Source organism: Emys orbicularis, chromosome 4, assembly GCF_028017835.1.
Source record: "Emys orbicularis isolate rEmyOrb1 chromosome 4, rEmyOrb1.hap1, whole genome shotgun sequence".
Taxonomy (NCBI): Eukaryota; Metazoa; Chordata; order Testudines; family Emydidae; genus Emys; species Emys orbicularis.
This window is the reverse complement of record NC_088686.1, coordinates 72,448,811-72,469,135: the sequence shown is the minus strand read 5'-3', so window position 1 is coordinate 72,469,135 and position 20,325 is coordinate 72,448,811. Positions and strand designations below refer to the sequence as shown.

General features: G+C 44.2%; 1 protein-coding gene across 1 annotated transcript in view; it reads left to right on the top strand.

The window, feature by feature from the left end:
- The window catches only part of ZFYVE26 (zinc finger FYVE-type containing 26), a 65,728-nt gene extending 49,144 nt beyond the window's left edge, over nt 1–16,584 (top strand). Inside the window, exons 27-41 of the mRNA XM_065402946.1 lie at nt 133–290; nt 980–1,149; nt 2,179–2,210; nt 4,499–4,635; nt 4,757–4,977; nt 5,481–5,628; nt 6,819–7,028; nt 8,454–8,672; nt 10,196–10,393; nt 11,204–11,406; nt 12,238–12,379; nt 12,845–12,904; nt 14,234–14,416; nt 15,218–15,262; nt 16,375–16,584. Of these exons, the coding sequence (XP_065259018.1) occupies nt 133–290; nt 980–1,149; nt 2,179–2,210; nt 4,499–4,635; nt 4,757–4,977; nt 5,481–5,628; nt 6,819–7,028; nt 8,454–8,672; nt 10,196–10,393; nt 11,204–11,406; nt 12,238–12,379; nt 12,845–12,904; nt 14,234–14,416; nt 15,218–15,262; nt 16,375–16,584 (2,336 nt within the window). The remainder of the gene's footprint in view (nt 1–132; nt 291–979; nt 1,150–2,178; nt 2,211–4,498; nt 4,636–4,756; nt 4,978–5,480; nt 5,629–6,818; nt 7,029–8,453; nt 8,673–10,195; nt 10,394–11,203; nt 11,407–12,237; nt 12,380–12,844; nt 12,905–14,233; nt 14,417–15,217; nt 15,263–16,374) is intronic.
- The last annotated feature ends 3,741 nt before the right edge of the window (nt 16,585–20,325 follow it).

The following is a 20,325-nucleotide window of genomic DNA, read 5'->3' as shown; positions in this document are numbered from 1 at the left end:
ATGCCTTACAGTATGATGTACCATGTCTAGCATGGAGGGTTGAAGGGTACTAGTAATCTTTTCATTGGTAACCAAGAGGAAATTCCACTAAGCAGCCTAAATCCAATTCCACATTTGGCTTGGTTCTCCAAGGTATCATCCAATCTTCAAGTCCAAGAGAGAGAAGCCTGCCTCGGAATCTGTTTCCTCAAGAGTTTGTGCCACCTGAGGTGCCACCACCAAAGCAGCAATGGATCCCCGATGAAACTGAAATTACATGCATGGTCTGCAAAACAGAACGTTTTACTATGGTAAGAAACCAGGGTCAAATACAGATACTCCTAGGGCTGTGGTGGGGCATGTGTTGGTTGTTTGGTTTTTTGTTTTCCCTCCAGCTGGTGATTTACCATGAAAGCTAATTCAGATGGACTGTTTCCTAGGAGCCCCCAGTGATGCTAGCAGTTTGTCCCTTATAATGTTGGTATCGTCCAAATTGACAGTCAAACAGATGCTGAGGGGGAGATTGTGAGTGTTAAATGTATTTGAAGTGACAGGCTACACTGATGGCTCCTGAAAGATCTTTCTGGGGCAGGTGAAGTGATAGAAATAGAGCCTAGGAAGGGGAAATTTGATCCTGGGAAAGTAAACTGCTAAGGGATCTTGTAGAATGTCATCTTGTTCTTTTCCAATCAGACACAGTCTACGGAACTTCTGCATCTGGAGAGCTAAAAGCTGAAAAGCCGAAGACTTTGGCAAACTAGTCCCAATTGGGCACATTGGCTCTCCCTGCCATCATCACCTTTGGGGAAAAAACAATCAGTGGGCAGACCTTAGAGAGTCTTGAAACCCGAGATGAACAGGAATTATTTGCTCTTTGCTGTTCATTGTTTTTAATGGGGTAAATTCACCTATGAGCTGAGTGGCTCTAATAAAGGAGAGAAATGTCAGCTGCTAATCTACTACACTCTTCCAATTAAGCATAATTTCTCTTGTGTCTCAGTTTAATAGGCGCCATCACTGCAGACGTTGTGGGAGGTTGGTGTGCAGTTCTTGCTCTACCAAGAAAATGGTGGTGGAAGCTTGTAGAGAAAATCCGGCTCGTGTATGTGACCAGTGCTACAGCTACTACAACAAGCATTGTCCACCTGGCTTAGTCCAAGACACAAGCATGTAAGTCCTTGCATACAAGTTCTGCATAGTTCCACATACCCCTCTTCCCCAGCTCTGTATGTGTGAGAGACAGCATAAGTACAGCACCGTGCTTTAATCTGACCAGGAGGAACCACCTCCATGGATTCAGAAGTGAGGCTGTGAATTAAGTAGCCCTTGGAGAGTGCCAATGAAGGGTTTTGTGATGTGGATGTTTTCCCCTGAGAATTGGACTGAAACTCATTTCATACAGACTCAGTGAGCTGGTGGAGGGTGTGGTGAGGAAAAGTGGGAGAGCAGTCACCTCTGTGCCCCCTGCCTTGCTATCAGTGGGCCTACTGGGAAGAGATGAGCACAGTGCAGTTTTGAAAGGGTACATGAGGGAAGAATGAGCAGTAAATCAGGGGAGCTTGCGGCATTTCCAAAATATATCAACAGGACCCTAATGCTCTATTGCCCAGCACTGAGCCTGAGCACCTCGTATTGCTTTTTCTTCACATCTCGGGGTGTGTGTGTGTGTGTGTGTGTGTGTGTGTGTGTGTAATAAAATAAATTCTGTTTGTTTGTGTGGGGCAAGGAAGCCAAAGGGGGGCAAGTAGGTTGGACAATAAAGGATTTGAGTATTTCTTGTTCTTTCTGTACTGTGGCTGGTGGTGTGTGGGGATGTGAGGTAGCGTAATCTGAAGGCAGAGCAGAGAACTGGATGCTAGGAACTCCTGAGTTTTAATCTCAGCTCTGACACACTCTTCTTCTTTGCCCTTAAGCAAGTCTCTTAACTCCTTACTGCCTGTTTAATAGATACAATATCTTCCCTTCTGGAGGTTATAAGGATTAATTATTTAATGTTGGTGAAATGCTCTTAGTGCCACATACTTATTTTTCCATCTGTATATTTTTTGGGGGGAGGGGAGGTCATCAGTTTATTTTTGATAACTAATGCTACGAAAAAGTTAGCAATATTGAACGAGCCCTTTTTTTAACTGCCAGGCTTTAATCACTCTTTCCTCAGTGTGTTGGAATGAGTGTGAAGCTTCTGTCTCTGTTTTACAGCACAAAAGAGGAAGACCAAGACTTGATGGAAGGTGAGAACAAAGTAACATTCAATTTCTGCTTTTAAAAGTGCACGATTGTCATCTTCGTATTGCTAGTAAGCTGGAAGCTGTGCTGTAGCTAAAGGATCCAACAGCACTTCCATTAACAAAATCTCTGCTGTTTTCAAATATCTTTAGTCTGAAGTCAGGCATGCAGGAAACTATGAATGGAGTTGAGGATTGAGCTGCTGGGTTCCAGTTCCAGCTCGGACACTGTCTAATTGTATGACCATGGGCAAGTCACTTAACCTCTCTGTAAATAGTGTTGTGAGACTTAATTCGTATTTATAAAAGCACTTTGCTCTTCTCAAGCATCTTCATGCAAAGGATCTGAAAGTACCTCATTATAAAAATTGAAGTATTTTTCTCTCTGGCTGCTGGTCTAGGACCTGTGGATCTTGCAAGCATTTGTTCTGGTCTTCCAGGTCATGAGAAAAGGGTCCACAAAGTATGGGTGCTAGTTGAAATACTGAAATTCTTCTAGTAACTAAGGTTAAAACAAAAGTTTTTGAAGCTTCTCAGTAGTTCCACCAACCCTAAATACAAGCTAGTATTATCCTCTCTCCCAGTGAAGTGTGACAGGCTGTTTGTTGTTGAAAGCAGATCTTGTTGCTGTGTTCCAGAGGAGCTACAATGGTCAGGTGAAGAGCAGCTAGTATCAGATGACTAATAAATACCTCAGACTGAAGCAATTGAAAATGGAACTTCTGGTCAGTTGCTGCTGGAAGATCTTTGTCTTCATTACTTTGTTCAGTCTTTCATTTGCGTCCAATATTTAGTGCACTTCAGTTCATTGGACCTGTGTAGCTCCTCTTGAGCATGGCAACAAGGACAGCTGCATGGGACTTGGACAGCCTCTCAGACTTAGCAGGGGAAGAACCGCAGCAAAGTGATACTGACTTTATTGTGGGACTATGGGGATGTTTTGCTGAATAAGGATATTAAGAACTTCGATGTCACTCACACTTTTAAAATGGGCTTGTTCTGATTGCCATAATTTTCTGTATATCTTAAGGTTTCATACTGCTGCCTGTCATGGTACACTCCGAGTACATTTCATGTAAAGTCCATACCAATAGATAGTCCTTGGTGGACTTTGTGGAGTCTGTGGCATTTCCCCCTTTTCAGGGAAAAACTTTGCTTGGTGTAGAATTTGGGTTTTGAAAGGGGGTGTTAGCTGGCTTTTTTGGCTCAATGTTGTCACTTTTAGCATCTAGTATCTCAAATTACAGCATTAGAAGGGTAATGCATCCCAAGTTGCTTGAAGATGGCCTGCAGTTTTGGTCTGACTACAGCATATGTCAATTTTGGTGGGAGAGTTTCTCAGCTCAGATTTAAATTTGGGCCCCAAAAAGCCAGATAGTAATCGGAATGACCTGATTTTCATGATCCCATACCTCATGAATTACAGTGCCAGGTAGGGTGACCAGACAGCAAGTGTGAAAAATCTGGACAGGGGTGGGGGGTAATAGGAGCCTATATAAGAAAAAGACACACAAATCGGGACTGTCCCCATAAAATTGGGACATCTGGTCACCCTAGTACCAGGGCTAGAAATGAATGCTATATATCACTTGAAACCTGAGATCCCTAGCTTTCCAGAGATTAGAGCAGTTACTCTTAGCGATCTCAGCTTGAGATACTGGACCTTTTAAAAACTCATTGTCTGGTCCCTCAAACTGACAGTACTGTTCTGGCATTGCTCTAGAGCTACTGGATCTTTTTTTCAGCTTTGAGTTTACGATTTGCAGGTAGCAGCCTTAAAAGAAAATAAATAAGTAGGTAAGTCATTTAGTGCTTCATCTACAATCAGTTTATTCATTCCCCTTCTCAGCCTCAGTGACTTCCCTTCCACCACCCACAGAGCACTTATCTCCACCGATCTTCTGACAAAAAAACCCACAAATATTGTAGCTCACAGGTGGTCAAAAAAGAAGGTGGGTATACTGTAATGGAGTGGCACCAAAAGGGTTAATCATGAAAAATACCCTGAATTGGGGATATGGGTGTTTATTGAGGAAATATTTTAGACGGTATAGGACTTGATGTTTGGGAGTGGAAATCTGCTACTGAGCATATGCAATAGCTGCTTTCTGTGGTTCTGTGCTGTGCGTGTTGTATAGGTGAGATTTTTCATCCCTCTAACTTCTGGAGTGTATGCTGAGAACGGCACAGGTAGCTCTGATAATAAAGCATACAGAATAACTTTGTGACATGCTTTCCGCCTGATTTGCTGCCCCTCCCAGGATGATTTTGATTAACTGGTTCCTCTTTCTCAGCAGTACAGACCTGTGGTAATGGAAGTTTGGATTACTCTGTAGTGATGCGAGTACCCAAGGCAACTGAACTTGAGTGGCTTCTTTCTCTGAGTGAAGATGAAAATGAAATTGTGCGTAATGAATTTTATTATGAACAGGTAAGAGCTTGAGAGACAGAGAGGTGAGTCCAATGTAACCAGTTCCCTTTAGAATTCTATTAAGTGCTGGTGCAGTGTCCATTTACAAGCTCTTGGGTCTTTCTTTACTCTTAATTGACAGGCCCCTAGTTCTTCCTTGTGTATTTCCATCCTCAGTCTGCACTCAGATAGCACAGCATGTGGCCACCAGATGATACAGCGCTGCTGCAAATTGTCCCAAGGTCTGATTAACCCTGAAGTGGATGCTGGGCTTCTCATGGACATCATGAAACAGCTGCTTTTCAGTGCCAAGATGATGTTTGTAAAAGCTGGAAGGAGCCAGGATCTAGCTTTGTGTGACAGGTAAATTGCCAGCTGTCCTTTGGGATTCATTGGAGCTCTTAGCCTTCCTTTAATGAATTTAAGTAGTGTTGAAAGGTGCTGGACTAACCTCTCTAGAGGCCAAAGTCACCTGTTTATCCACAAAATCAATACTGGGAATACTAGACTCTTGGAGTAGATGGGAATAAATCTCCCTGACTGTTTAAACTTGCTGCTTTTGCTATGGAGGATTTTTTTTTTTTAAGCTTAACATTTTGCCTGTTTTCTGACACTTATTTAGTGTAGGCTTTTACAATGGTACTTGTCAGGAATTTGAATTTTATTCCTTCCTGGGGCATCAGTGTAAGGCAGAATAGAGTGGGAAGTGCAATGCAAGGGGTCCCAACTGTTCAGGTAAATGTACCACAAAACCAGACTTGGCAGTACTAGTTAGTGTCCACAGGCTTGCTAATGAGCCTTAGACTATAGTGATATACTGGGCATGCATGTGCCTACTCACTTCATTCCTGCTTCCTTCCAAACAGTTACATCAGCAAGGTGGATGTGCTGAATATTTTAGTTGCTGCTGCCTATCGCCATGTACCATCTCTGGATCAGATTCTGCAGCCTGCAGCAGTAACGAGGCTAAGGAATCGGCTTTTGGAAGCAGAATACTATCAGTTAGCTGTTGAGGTAACAAAAACGGGGGGATGAAGGTGGTTTTTTGTTTTTGTTTTTTTTAAGGAGTTTATCATCTTAGATGGCTTGCTTTCCCCCACTGAGCTTAATTGATGTGATCTCTGATATTAAAATACAAAGCAGTTACTGATCTTTGTTCATAAACTATGGGATGTGATTAAAAAAGGAAAAACTTAAGAAATATTTTTAGATGTTCAGTTTAACAGTGAGGTGCATTCTGCTTGGGAACAATCTGCCAAGGGAAGTGATGGGAACCCCATCATTTGGTCCAATTCCAACTAGGACAGGCAAAAAACTAGAAATGCACTGTCAGGAACAACCCTGCATTGGTAGGGGAGTTAGGAAAGATCTATTAGACTGGATGTCCTATCTGCAACTTCTAGGGTTCTGTGATTTGATTTGTACTTAAGGACTCTGAGACCTGCTAGGACAACTTTGAAAAACATTCACTTGTGAGACAATGATAAAACCTTGACAGCTCATCTGGTCATATGGCTTATCCTCTCCATTCTGCCTTCCCTACCCCCTTGATTTCATAAGCCTCTGTTTGTGGCATCACAATTATTATGGAGAGGATTATGATGACGCAAACAGGATTAGGATTTCTAGTAGGGAATAAGCAGCATGAGCAGATGAACTGTTAAACAAAAATGGTTCCTGTTTACATGCAAACATCTCTGCTAAAGAAACTGTGGGATGATGTCTTCTATCAGCAGAATTGTGTGAAACTGAATGTTGCCAAAATGTTTCCATGAAGCATCAGCAAGTCTATAAACAGAAAACCACTAACTTCATATTCCTTCCTAAACCACAGACCTGTTTAGTGTTGTTCTGTTCTTGTAATAAAACTATAAAATCTACTATGAAGGAGAAAATTACTTTACCTTTAGGAATGTAAAAACTGTTGGATTGAACTTTTCTTGACCATAGATTGATTAAACTCTTCCATTGCATATGCAATATGAAAATGCTTCCATAATCAGAGTTTGTGGGTAGTTCAGTAGTTGGTATTTAAGGTCACTAATGTGGAACTGATAAAGGCATTTCTTACTGTACAAGAAAACGTTTCTTCTCTAGGAAATGGAAGGTCACAGATTTAGATTAGGAGTGTAATTATCTGCTTCTTCTGTCTTCTGTGCTGTCTCTCTGTATTATGTACTACTAACTAATGATTTGGGGTTTAGGTTTCTACAAAGACTGGGCTGGATCCAGGTGGAGCATGGCATGCCTGGGGCATGGCTTGCCTTAAAGCTGGGAACTTAAGTTCAGCAAGAGAGAAATTGAGCCGATGCTTAAAGCCACCCTTTGATCTGAACCAGTTGAATCATGGCTCAAGGCTGGTCCAAGATGTGATACAATATCTGGAGTCCACCGTGAAACCCGTAGTCCTGGTGGTAAGAGGCTATTCTACCTGCTCTGGAGAACTGTACCAAAACTGTCAAAGTCCTGAGGCTTTGGCACAGTTCTTTAGGAAGAACATGATTCAACCGGGGGAGGTGGGACATCCATAGCATATTATAGGGGTTACTGCTGGAGCAGTATTATGCGGCTGCTTTTGTCTTTTTGACATAATTAGCATCTGGAGCAGATGGTGAGAGGATTTGCACCACAAATACTGAAGCCTGTGCAGAAGCCCCACTGGCTGCACCCCACAATCAGTGATTGACAGCAGAATGATGGGATTCGGTTTGTGTAGTGTAGTGCCCAGTAGATGGGAAAGAAGCTCATCTTTTGAAGGTTATGCAGTAATGCAGAGGCCCATCTGACTGCTGTGTGGAGGCCAGTGTGAAATGGGGTGGAGGTCTGTCTAGTTCTTAATGAATTGGTGTCCATGTCGCTATGTATCAGAAGTGGCACTAACTTCCCCCCTTGTTGGTCTCAGAGGCAGCAAGGATTGCATGAGTCCTAGAAGTCCTCTTTCCTTCCACCATCACTGATGCAGCCCTTCCAAATTAGCTTGTGGTACTATGACAAAGGTCATAGTTAAGAAGCCTGCATTTTTGGTATCAGTTCTCTGTTGTGTGGCTGGAGAACTTTGTTTTCCCGGACTCACAATCCAGAATCTGTTGCCAGCACTAGCCTTGCTTTAACACCACCACCCTCAAAAAACTCTTATCAATTGCAGGTGGAAGTTCAGTCTCTCTTTTGACTAGCATTGCTTTAGTAATTAAACCAACTTTTATATCTTTATACATAGCATACAAAGTGTCTTTATGAAGAGACTAAGTTCCATCCAGCTGTACAATGTGATGCTGTATCTCTTTTGTCAAGAACTTCTGATAGTCCTGTAATAGTTGAGGGTGAAACTTGGGACCTCAGAACCTCCAGATTGAAAATATTCCTTTTAGAATTTATATAGTTTGAGTTTACTGTAAGCTATAATTAGGTACGAACAAAAATTCAGGTTTTGAATTTTTAAGTAAACTGGTATCCCAAGAGGGCTTTACCCCATGATTATAGTTGTGCTCCTAAAATTTCTGGTCTTCTGATAAAACAGCAAGTCAGGGAGTAAAGTGCATATTTGCTGAAGTCTCTATCAGCAATGGAAATATTTAAAAAACAAACCTCCTATAAGGACCCATTCATATTGGAACAGAACCACAATACCTACAGTCATGTTTAAACATCATTGCTGCTAGCAAGATTTGAATACAGTTTCCCTATCCAGTAATATGGCTGGAGTTTCATCCCATGTATACCCCAGTAGAAAAAGAGAGGGGGTTGGTTGATACGCACTAACCCCAGAGAGGCTCTGCAGAATAGTCTTCCGATTAATTGTTCCTGGACAGTCCCATGTCATTGATTCTCTGTCTTAATAGCAGGACGATGACTACTTTGCCACATTGAGAGACCTGGAAGCAACCCTGAGGACACGAAGCCTGTCTCTGGAGATGATGTCTGAAGGGAAGATCCAACACAACAGCTACTATCAGGAGTGCTTGTTCTATTTACACACGTATGGCACCAACCTAGCAATCATTAGCTTCTACATGAGACACGACTGCATGCGAGAAGCACTTCTGCATTTGTTAAATAAGGTGAGTAATGAATTCTGCTGGCAGTATAAGAATCTGCTCTTGTATCATCTAAATTGGAGCTTTGACAGCATTAGGAAGACTTCTCCCTTCCAAACTGGTGACCAGGATAGTACAGTATCTATAATGACTGAGTGCAAAATCCAGCATGCTCTATTTCCTCTGAGCTTGCACTATTTATAATCTTATTGACCAGTCTCTGTGGATTTATTCCAAATGACTGAACGTCCATGTCATATAGAACATTAACTAGCACTGTTCCATCTTGGAATTATTATTGTCTCATCCCCTTGCCAAAGTAGTGAAGGCTAGAGAAGAGAGAACCACTTTCTGTTCTCCTCCAATACTATCAATCCACCAGTTCTTACCAGCATGAAAGCTACTGAAAAATACTTAAAACTTCTAGTGCAGGAGTCGGCAACCTTTCAGAAGTGGTGTGCCGAGTCTTCATTTATTCACTCTGATTTAAGGTTTCGTGTGCCAGTAATACATTTTAATGTTTTGAGAAGGTCTCTTTCTATGAGTCTATAATATATAACTAAACTATTGTTGTATGTAAAGTAAATAAGGTTTTTAAAATGTTTAAGAAGCTTCATTTAAAGTTAAATTAAAATGCAGAGCCCCCCCCGGACCGGAGGCCAGGACCCGGACAGTGTGAGTGCCACTGAAAATCAGCTCGCGTGCCGCCTTTGGCACATGTGCCATAGGTTGCCTACCCCTGTTCTAATGTGTGTGGGATTTTACCTGGTTTAATAACCTTTTAGAATTTAAATAAATTTGACCTAGGTATTTCAATCAGTATGTTCTAACTCCATTATCCCCAATCTGTTAACTGGTTTATTAATAGGTAATTGTTTTAGTGGCCTTATCAGCTCTGGTTTCTCTTTATATCACCAGTGTGATTGCTATAGTTAGAATTGAGAAGGTCCATTCTAAGCCCTTATTCTCAGTTATCTTTTGAACATATCCTACATGTTCTTAGCTTAGAAGTGAATTGTTTTGGTTTTTTTAAGAAAATCTGCTTACTTTTGAGAGCCCAGTGGTGCAACAAGCAGTAAAATTTTTCAGGTAATTCAAAACAATTTTATTTTGAAAACTTCCTACTGCAACTTGGACAGTGAGACTTCAAATGGCAGTTCTCGCTTTCCGGTTCTCTTACTGCAGTGCAAGGTTGTTTTGGTGCTAAGGCTCTCACCACTGCAGGGTAAGGGTTCCACTGAAAAGTTAACCTGTTTCCACCAAATGTGTTTTTGTTAAAACATTTCTGTGCATACTGGGTTCTGTAACTTGTGCTGTGCAGTGTTTTTTTTTTTAAAAATAGCAAACCCAGTCACTACCTTGAATGCAGTGATTAAACAACGTGATAGCACCCCTTTAAAAACAGTTCACAGCTGGCTATGTGTTGGGTGCCTGCCTGTGCCCAGAATGTAGGGTTAACCTCTCTGTCACTAGTATTCCCTTCAGTGGCAAGAGAAAAGCCAATTCCTGCAGCTGATTTGCCTCAAGCTCCCTTTTCCCCCCTGTAGGAGAGCCCACCAGAAGTGTTCATTGAAGGGATCTTTGTCCCAAGTTATAAAAGTGGAAAACTGCACATGTTGGAGAACTTGCTGGAAACCATTGATCCAAGTCTGGAGAGCTGGGGTATCTACCTGATTGCAGCCTGCAAACACTTGCAGAAAAAGAACTACTACCACATTCTGTATGAACTGCAGCAGTTTATGAAGGTAAGGGTGGGGTGTGGGTCCCCCTTTATTGCTGAAATAGTGAATAGTATCACTCTATTCGGCGATATTACTCGGGTGTTAAACTCTGCGTTGGTCACGTTATGTTTTTCTGTGAATTCCCTGGGATTTCAGTTGGAACAAGTATTCATCTGTATCTTCCATATGCTCCATCCCTAGCTGTTGTGTAATGTTGCTGTGCACTGTTACGCAGCTGTTCTGTCTTGTCCCAGAGTGGCTATATTTCTATACTGAGTCAAATGATTCCTGTGTGTCTAGTTTTGTACCACACTTTGGGATCCTTTGTATTGATAGCTGTTATTGAAATTTAAGACCACTTAAATGAGAGAGTAACTGCAGAGTCCATGTCTGCAGTTGTTTCCTGTTTCACGTTTTCTAACTGTAGGATTGTCTTGTGGCCAGTGAAGTTCTTGTGCTTTTCAGATACATAGTATGTCTTTTGCTTGTTTAATTTTTACTGAATATAAGCTGCTAGGAACTTTCTGATCCTAGGAAGACCCCAGGCAATACTGTCTATTCATATCTGCTGTGCTTATTGTCATGAATCTGGTCTTGTTGCACCATCTTATCTGATGCTTTAATTGTATGCCCTCTTAGGGAACCATAATGTTTGTTTTGTGTGAGCATTTTAGTACCGACAGTCAAAGTAGCTCTGAAGATGTTCTGCCTATGGATGCTCTCAGTCTTCTCAGCTTCTGAGATTCTTACAGTGTTTCTCAACATCACAGATCATAGTCTTGTTGTCAAATGATTCCCCCTTTTAAAAGTTCATTACTTGTTTGTTTCTTTGAGGATCATGTCCGTGCTGCCATGACCTGCATTAGATTTTTCACTCACAAGGCAAAGTCTTACACAGAGCTGGGAGACAAACAAAAATGGCTCCTGAAGGTCAAGGACCACCTCAAAGTCTACCTGCAGGAGGTTTCAAGGAGTTCCGGAAGGAAAAAAGCTGCTTGCACTTTTCGGAAGAAAATGACAGCCACTGATGTGTCAAGGTATCTGCAAAACAGAAAATGAAGTTCTGGGAATGAGGTTTCACTTGAGGCTTGTCTTGATTAGGAAAACTGGTTGAGTTTAGGTTGGGCTTAGCTAACATACTCTAGCTAAGCCCAACCTAAAGTTGACCTTTTTCCTAGTATAGATGTAGGGTAAACACTGCTCTTCCTGGTCAAGACAAGCCTCAAGTGACAGAATGTCAGTCCCTGTACCACCTACCCTCCTATATGTAGGCAAAACTGATATGGACGTAGTCTATACAATTTACATTTTGTTTGCTTAACTTATTGCCTGAATAGTAGCGGAGCTAGATGTGAGCTTTAGAAGCAAGTTAGATGGTTAACTGAATTTCCAAACTTTAAAATGTTAGAAGTTTAGTCCTCTCTTTCTAACTTTTGGAGTGTCTATAACTAGTTTTCTTAAGGTCTATTTTCTTCTAAAGTTACTGAAACTTTTTCACACTTGACTGCAGTTTAACAAAAATTAGTCTTTTTCTGTGTGTCTGGGAGTTGTTGTTGTTGTTAAGGATCCACAGCTGGTCGGTGTGCGTAATGCTGAACTTCAGGTGAGCATTCGTAACGCACATTTCCCATGCAGTTCTGGAGAGCACTTCAGTGCTGCAGTTGGGGCGAGACAGAAGGCGCTAATGTTAATATTACAGTATGCACAAGTCAAAGAGCAGCTAAAATAGCAATTTTTAATTTGTTACAGACACATCTACCTTTTGAGACACTTTGAGTAAAGTAATCATTTGTGGACGGAGCACTTCATTAATAGTTATGTGAATGCGTCTCTGTAGCCAGCTAAATGAGAATTTTTTCCCAATCTAGGCACATCAATACAGTTGAGCTACAGATGGAAGTCACCAAGTTCCTGCATCGGTGTGAGAGTTCGAGGACCTCTCAGATAACTGGCTCAACCTTGCCCACACTCTTTGGAAACAATCACATGAAGATGGATGTAGCTGGCAAGGTACTAACTGCCATTTAAAGCATAACATTGCTGCCTTAACTTGACCTGTTCTGTGGATTAAAGGATGATTTGGGGGCCTGGAGCACTCATCTGGACCCTCAAATAATACAAAAGGTACTTTTCAGTTGTAGCTCTCGTTGCATTTTAAAGGTAGGTAAGTATGCTTATGTTACAGGGGGAGAGAAGTTAAGTAACTTGCCCACCATGGGGCACCTGACAACAGAACTCATGTCTTTGCCTCTCCCTCTCTGGATCATGCTGCCTCCCATTGTTAGAGACCCTTCTTAACAAGGCTGTAAATTGCCTTTTGGCAAATGCTATTGCAATGCTGAACTCAGGCAAGAGGCAATAAAATGCCTGGGCTACTTTGTGCAAGTGAATTCATTTCCTTGTGAGTTTTCTACGCATAACCAAATGGCGATGTCTCACTTTCCCCTATGTCTAATGTTGGCAATTTCTTCTCAGGTCATGCTGGAAGGGAAGAACATTGAAGAAGGTTTTGGAATTGCATTCAGAGTCCTCCAGGTATGGAAAACCTAAGAAGTTGCTGCATGTAAGGTTGATCCCACTCCTGTAAAGCACCACTGTTTATTACCAGACCCTTTGCATCAAGTGGGGAAAACATAAGTTTCAGATCTGTCTCCATGTTTGTGTAAAATACAGACCAATCAATTATGTAGGTTCTAAACCTCCATGCATTGTCAGGGACCCCTCTCCGCCAAGGACATGAACTGACTGGCCAGCTTTTAGTTTAGAGGGTCACTGATATCAACTTCCAGATCTAATTAAGCTACTTTTTTTTTTTTTTTTTTTTTTTTTGAGGGAGGGAGTAGAGCTTAATTTTCAAGGTTCCCCTGTCTGTGTCTCAATGTCAGTCTGGCAGTTCTGAGATCTCTAGATCAGCCAGAAGGCTGTCTTGCTGTGCATCTGAATAAATTGGTGCCTGCTCATCCACCGAAGGAGAGGAGATTAGAGAGGGGGCACTCTGATGGGAGAGAACAAGTGAAGGAAGGGGCTCCAGGCACCATGTGAAGAGAAAACTAGGGCACTGCCTGCTCTGCTGAGAGATGGGTCTGGTCTCTTCAGAGCCAACTAACTTGCCTCCTTGCTCATCCACAGAGTTAGCAATGCATTCCCTTCCTCCCTGCTGCTCTCCCAGAGTAACCAAGCAGCATTCTCCACTGCTTTGCACCTTCCTCAGTCACTCACACTCTGCAAAGTGCTACCCCAGGTGTGAATGGAGAATTCAGATTTGGTAGCATTTGATACCCACTCTGCACAGGTGTCAGTGACTGCGCAGGATATGGAGGCAGTGAAGAAACAGACCCAGAGCTGGTGCTATGCTGTTCCTAGAGACTGCTCATCCAGGGAGCAGAAAGTGTTTAATTGGAAACTGTCCCTGTTTTTGGAAATGTCTCTCTCCAGCATGTGTGGATGGCTGAGGCTGAGATACTTGCCAGCATGGTACTAGTAGCCCAGGTACTTAGCTGAGAAGGACCCACATTAGTAGCTTGGTGAGGTGCAAGGAGAGAATTTTCCTTGCATGGAGTGGAGCAGACTGCAGCTGCCCAGATTTCCAGTGCAGAGGAGTGGCCCCTGGAAACTAGGGTCCCACTATGATCTGAGTGGCCTGGCCTTTCGGAGCAAAATGGCATGCTAGGCCCTCTTGCTCTGAGGGCTGTACTTCTGTATGGAAAATGAGGGTGGCAAGGGACTGCGTTTTAGAGCAGTGTAGACTGTACTTGAGCCACACTCTGCTCTCCTAGCAGCAGAGTGCTCCTCCTCTGGGCAGGCTTGGTAGAATCTGCCATGACTGAACATGCTCCTTTGATACTTTCCATTTTCCCACTTTAGGACTTCCAGCTGGAGGCTGCAGCTGTGTACAGTAAAGTGGCCAAGGCGCTGGTGAAGCAGCAGAACTACAGTGAGATCCGGCAGCTCCTTAAATGCGTCAGTGAGTCTGGAGTTGCAGCCAGAAATGACGGGGATATCATCATCCTAAACTGCCTGGATGAGTTTAAGGATATCCCCTCTGAGGTAATGCTGCCCCCATGGCACTGTCTTCTGAGGTGGGATAGGCTAGAAAGGGAACAGTCCCTTGCCTCTCAGCATCCATACCCTGCACTGAGACATGCTGTCAACCTCTTCTGGCCCCTTTATTTCACATGCTCTATCTCAAGAGAAATCAGTGTGCATCTGCACAGGGAAATGGCTGTTTGGGGGATGTGATTGTCTAGCTGTAAGGTCCTTTCCCTCAAATCTCCCAGCAAGGTGCTGTGCAAGTGGCACCCAGGAGAGATCCTTCTACCAGTGGGATCCTCCCTTACATTGCTGTTTGGGATGAGGAGGCGTCTCTTTCCATGAAGATCCCTTGCTGGTAGAGAGGGCACATGGAGGAGGGAGCACAGCCATGTGTGCCCCCAAGAATTGTTGTCTGTGTAGGAAGCCACCCGTTAAGATTGCCCTGCTCATCACAAAGCCTTTACGTTGCTCTGTGTGTGTATGAGGCATGGAGGTGGGAAACCAGGAAGATCTCCATGAAGCTACCATTGCGTAGAGGGGGGCAGGAAGTCCTGATGGGGGGGGAAAAGCTGCCCTCATGGGGTTCCTTGAAGACACAACAGTGGTGTTGGGCCACAAGGTAAGCTGCAGTAAAAGGGAAGATTTGGGCTTAGTACCTGGCGCCTCAGGAACTGGGACAGTTGATGGCTGAGATGATTTAAACACCTTGCTGTAATTTCATCTGTGCAATGTTTTGCTCTGATAGGCTATAAAGATATAATGGTTTGCAATCTACAGTCCTCTAATTGTAACCTGCTTTTCCCCTTTGGGGTACAGGATCTGGACAATCTGATCCAGGATATGGACAGCGATGAAAACAAGGTGAGTAAAGTGTAATGGGAAACCCTTAACCTGCTGTGAGAACGCTGAGCCTGGAAACCACAGCTTCTCAAGATTGAGCTTAGATACCTTGTAAGTGCCTGATCTCATCTCTTCTCCCCAACACTGGGAGTGAAGTGTCCCCAAAAGTTAGAGACCCTTAGGTCTCTGAGAGCTACTGTGTGGGACTTAAAGGCAATGCAAAGATTCAGTTGGTTCTTTTTGGTTCTTCCTACCTATTTTCTCATAGATGCACTTAATTTCCCAGTGGCAGCAGGCAGCTGATGGGGATCTATGTGTATCTATGGAGACCAGCATTGAGTTCATTATTATTCCAGTGTTATATTATTGCCATTGTGGTAGGCACACATCGTCCTTTATCTCATCGATTTGGTAATTTCTCTTCTTTGTAGACTATGCTAAGCCTGAAATACATGGCTTCTGTTAATTATATACTCTGCACTTCTCTACTGCCTTCAGTATAAGACTCTCAAATAATTTTACATTCACAAATAGGTAAATAGATTCTATTCCCATTTTACAGATGGAAAAACTGAGGCCCAGGGGTCACGTGACTTTCCAGGGTCACATGCAAATCAGTGGCAGAGCTGGAACTTGAACCGAGGAGTCCTGATTCCCACTCTCCTGCTCTGACCACCAGACATGCTGTTCTACATAGGCTGAGAAATTGGATTTGATTTCTGTCACTGCAATAAGTTCAATGCTACAGTGACCCTAATGTGAACCTTTGAAAGAACTAGGCCATGGGCAGAATGCCTCTGTGAATCTTTTCTGTTCAGATATGGAGGTTTTCAAGCATGAACTACACATGCAAGAAGCTGATTTTGGTTCCATGATGATCAGCATCCAAGTTCTAAAAGCCAGTGACAAACGCTTAAATTTTAGAAAGTCTAATGCACTGGCCCTTTGTAGTACACTTCTTATAGCAGAACCTGGCCTCTGCTACATCATATCCTCTGCATCACAATTCACACCCTCTCTAAATAGTACAGCCTACTGAACTAGATTTCCCAATGGGCCCTCACCTATACCTGTGTGTTAGAACTCAGTCTGGGAAGCTGTGGCGAACAACCGCTTTTTCTTTATTGCTTCAGATCCAAGCCTACCTGAAGTGCAACAAGCTGCGTTCTGCCTACCTGGTCTCAGTGAGACAAGAGAATACCAGAGCCGTGGAGCTGGTGCAGCATGTGCGGCAGTTGGCCGAGAACAGCGGGGAAGACGTTGTGCAGGCCATCTGTGCCCAGTGGCTTTCAGTGCACCAGCCCAAACAAAAAGGCTGGTTCACCCAGACCACTAGGAAATAACTTCCAGGCACCAACATCCAAAAAGGGAAGACTTCATATGGCACAGAGAAGAGGAGCTCAGCGATCTCTCAGTGACAAGCAGGAGCTGCTAGAGTGCCTGTAGCTAAAGGGAAGGAATTTACTTCATACAAGTGCCAATCCTGTGTTCTAATGACCAACAATCTCTACCTCAGGGTGTTTTCTGTGTGTTTTAAGCCTGACCAAGCAAGACTAAGGATTATGGAGAAACGCACTTTTCTGCTCTTTCATAGAGGCATTGAACTCTTTTTGCAATGGGTTTGTTTTAACCCAGTAAACCTGTGTATAGTTGATGACCAAATCCCATCCCATCTCAGCTCAGTGTAGGTTGAAACCTAAATCTCTGTGATTTCTATTAGCCAGAGCCATTATATAATGAATCTATCATTGCAAAGGTTGAAGAGAGTTTTTGTTTCCATTTACATAGACTTGGGACTGAACTTTTGAGGTGACTTTTTAAAGATCTATACTAATTATCACCAAGTTTTTTACACTAGCACAGTATGTGCAAATCCTTTAGTTGGTTTGAAAGGCACTGGCTAGTTGTATATGGCAGGTGTCTCTATGCTGAAATCACTGGCAAGTGTTTGCCTGCTGCTTGGGCCCTTGGATGGATGGATGTAATTGGAACGGGATGCACTACAAAGGGGAGACAAAGGGAAAACCTTAAAATAGGATGAGAATGTCTGTGAGAATTGTCTTACCTCTTGCTTCCCTAGTTTAATCCACTAAGTGGATTAAACTGCTGTGATACAACTGTCATTGGATAGTCGCAAGGACTCTTATGTCCTTTTCCATAGTGTAAGCAAGCTGAGCTATACACCCCTTGCACTGTAGGGAAAGCACCTTCCTTTTATAAAAGGGTTTATATGGTGAAATTTAATCTCACAGCAAAGTAATAGACTGCTGAACCATGCAATGAGTGTCCTTCCCAACGCAATCTTTCCCCTTCCGACAAAGTGAAACATTTTGGACTGAATTGTTATATACTTTAAAAAAAACCACCCCCCATATATTCCTGGGGTGAACAAATAGCTCAGACTGTCTGGAATACACTGGGGACTGGCAGGCATCCTTTAGCTCAAGTGATGTCCCTGTATTAGTTGCTGCTGCACAGAATCTCTTTCCCCAGTTGTCTGCTGCTGACTAGAAACAGACCAAAAGCCGCACTCTCCTGGTCTACTTCATTTAACTGCAGGTTCCTCTAGTGTAAAGTGATTCTGTTCAGGGGCATTTGGATTTGGCTACTGCTTCTCTGCAGCTGTTAATCAGAGAAGAGGGAAAAGTAGTAAGAAGAAACAGGCAGCAGAGAATGGAAGAAGCAGAAATGAGTGATGGTTAAAAAAAGTTCCCTAACTTTGGCAGCCCACAACATGCTTGTAGTGCTATGGATGTAGACTGCTAACATTTAGAGATGGGCAACTCAATTTCCCTTTCAGCAGCTCCCAGTATATTACAGTCAACTGCCTCACTTGCAGCCAAATGCAATCTATAAAGATGTTTGGTTTCTGGAAGTGTAATATAACTAATTCCATTGTATAAGGTAAATTAAACAGGCAAATAGAGTCCTTGTGATAGACCAGACCTCCAATGAGATTAAAAGGAATTGGTTGATCTCATTTTGAGTGTTTCATGACCACATTCCCACTGACTCAAACATCTCTCCCTGCTGGAGATGCTTAGCTCATTGGATTTGGACTTAGAAATAGCTCAGAGCTAAGAATCAGGGATGACCACACTTACTTCCAGAATCTCCTAACCCCAGATCTCAGAGATCCTATTAGTAAGGCTAATAAAAGCTGCTTTTATTGTCTCAGACAGACAGAACTGGCCTTGCAGTGTGCTCCAGGGGTTAGGCTTATCTTGTTGGGTGTGATACTTTTTATGGTTTGGGTCGATACCAAATCTACAAATAAATATGGGTGGAGAGGTCTGTACTGTGTGCACTGATGCAGTATTTACCATTCTGTATGCGTCAGTGAGAGGAACTTGAACAATATAGAAGGAAAGAATGGTGCTTGCCATGTAGCCCAGCCATTTTTGTGCCTGTCTTTCTGCTTGACTTCTTTGCACTGTACTTTACGCACTTTATCGAGTGTTTGTTGCAATGTTGATAGTCCTTAACTTAGAATTCTAAGGATCTTTTTCTTAACAGCATAACTGGAATTTTGGCCCTGACCCTAAAAAAACTTGTGTCACGAGTAGTGCAATTAGTGTTGGGCTTAAAAACCCTAAGCATAAAAATGGATTGAACACTAGTAGTTGAAAGAGCCATTTGTCTGTTAAGTTATAATCTGTTTACAATGAACAAAGGAGAATAAAGTACTATCAGCAAAGGTCACTTGCCCCAGTCCCTCTTTTGGGTATTGCTCTGTTCTTTACCTCTAGCATAGTTGGGTGGCCTCTGCCTCTTTAGCTTTTGTGTTTGTAACTAGTCTGGGTCTCCATCTGTTATGGAAAACACCTAGGACAGGGGTGGGCCACATCTGGGTATGGAAATTGTATGGCGGGCCATGAATGCTCATGAAATTGGGGGTTGGGGTGTGGGTGAGGGCTCTGGCTGGAGGGTTGGGGGTGCAGGAGGGGGCTCTGGGCTGGGACCGAGGGGTTTGGAGGGTGGGAGGGGGATTGGGGCGTGGGAGCATATCAAGGGTGCAAGCTCCAGGCAGTGCTTACCTCAAGCAGCTCCCAGAAGCAGCATGTCCCCCATCAGGCTCCTATGCGGAAGCGCTGCCCTGTCCACTCTGCACACTGCCCTGTCCGCAGGCGCCGCCCTTGTAGCTCCCATTGGCTGCAGTTCCCAGCCAATGGGAGCTGCGGGGGCAGCACCTGGGGCAGGGGGCGGTGTGCAGAGCCCCCTGGCTGCCCCTATTCATAGGAGCCAGAGGGGGCAGGACCGGCTCTAGGCACCAGCAAAACAAGCTGGTGCTTGGGGCGGCACGGCCGGCGCCAGAATGCCGCCCCTAAAAATGTGCCCCGGCCGCCCTAGCTCACCTCCGCTGCTGCTGCCGCTCGCGCGCCGCTACTCGCCCTCCCTCCCAGGCTCTCAAACCTGGGAGGGAGGGGGAGATCCCGAGCGGCCGCGGCACGCAAAACAGCCGTTTCGCGCGCCGCTGCTCCCCCTCCCTCAGAGCCTGGGAGGGAGGGAGAGAAGCGGCGCCAGCGCCGCGGCCACTCGGAGTCTCCCCCTCCCTCCCAGGCTCTCAAACCTGGAGGGAGGGGGAGATCCCGAGCGGCCACGGCGCGCGAAACAGCTGTTTTGCGCGCCGCTGCTCCCCCTCCCTCCCAGGCTCTCAAGCCTGGGAGGGAGGGGGAGACTCCGAGTGGCCGCGGCGCGGGTGCCGCTTCTCCCCCTCCCTCCTAGGCTTGAGAGCCTGGGGGGGGGAGGAGGCAGGGAAGGGGCGGAGTTGAGGTGGGGCCGGGGGTGGGGTAATTAAAAAACAGGGGGGGGGGGGGGCGGCCAAAATTGTTTTTGCTTTGGGTGGCAAAAATCCTAGAGCCGGCCCTGAGAGGGGGGACATGCCTCTACTTCTAGGAGCTGCACAGAGCCGGGCAAGCCCCTGCCCCCCCTTCCCCCCGGAGCACCAGAGCGGGGCAAGCAGCCCCAGACCCCGCTCCCCAGCACGAGCTCAAGGGTCGAATTAAAATGTCTACGCCGTAGTTTGCCCACCCCTGACCTAGGAAAAAGGCAGTGTAGGATTGTTCCCGAGTAGTGGAGTTCTA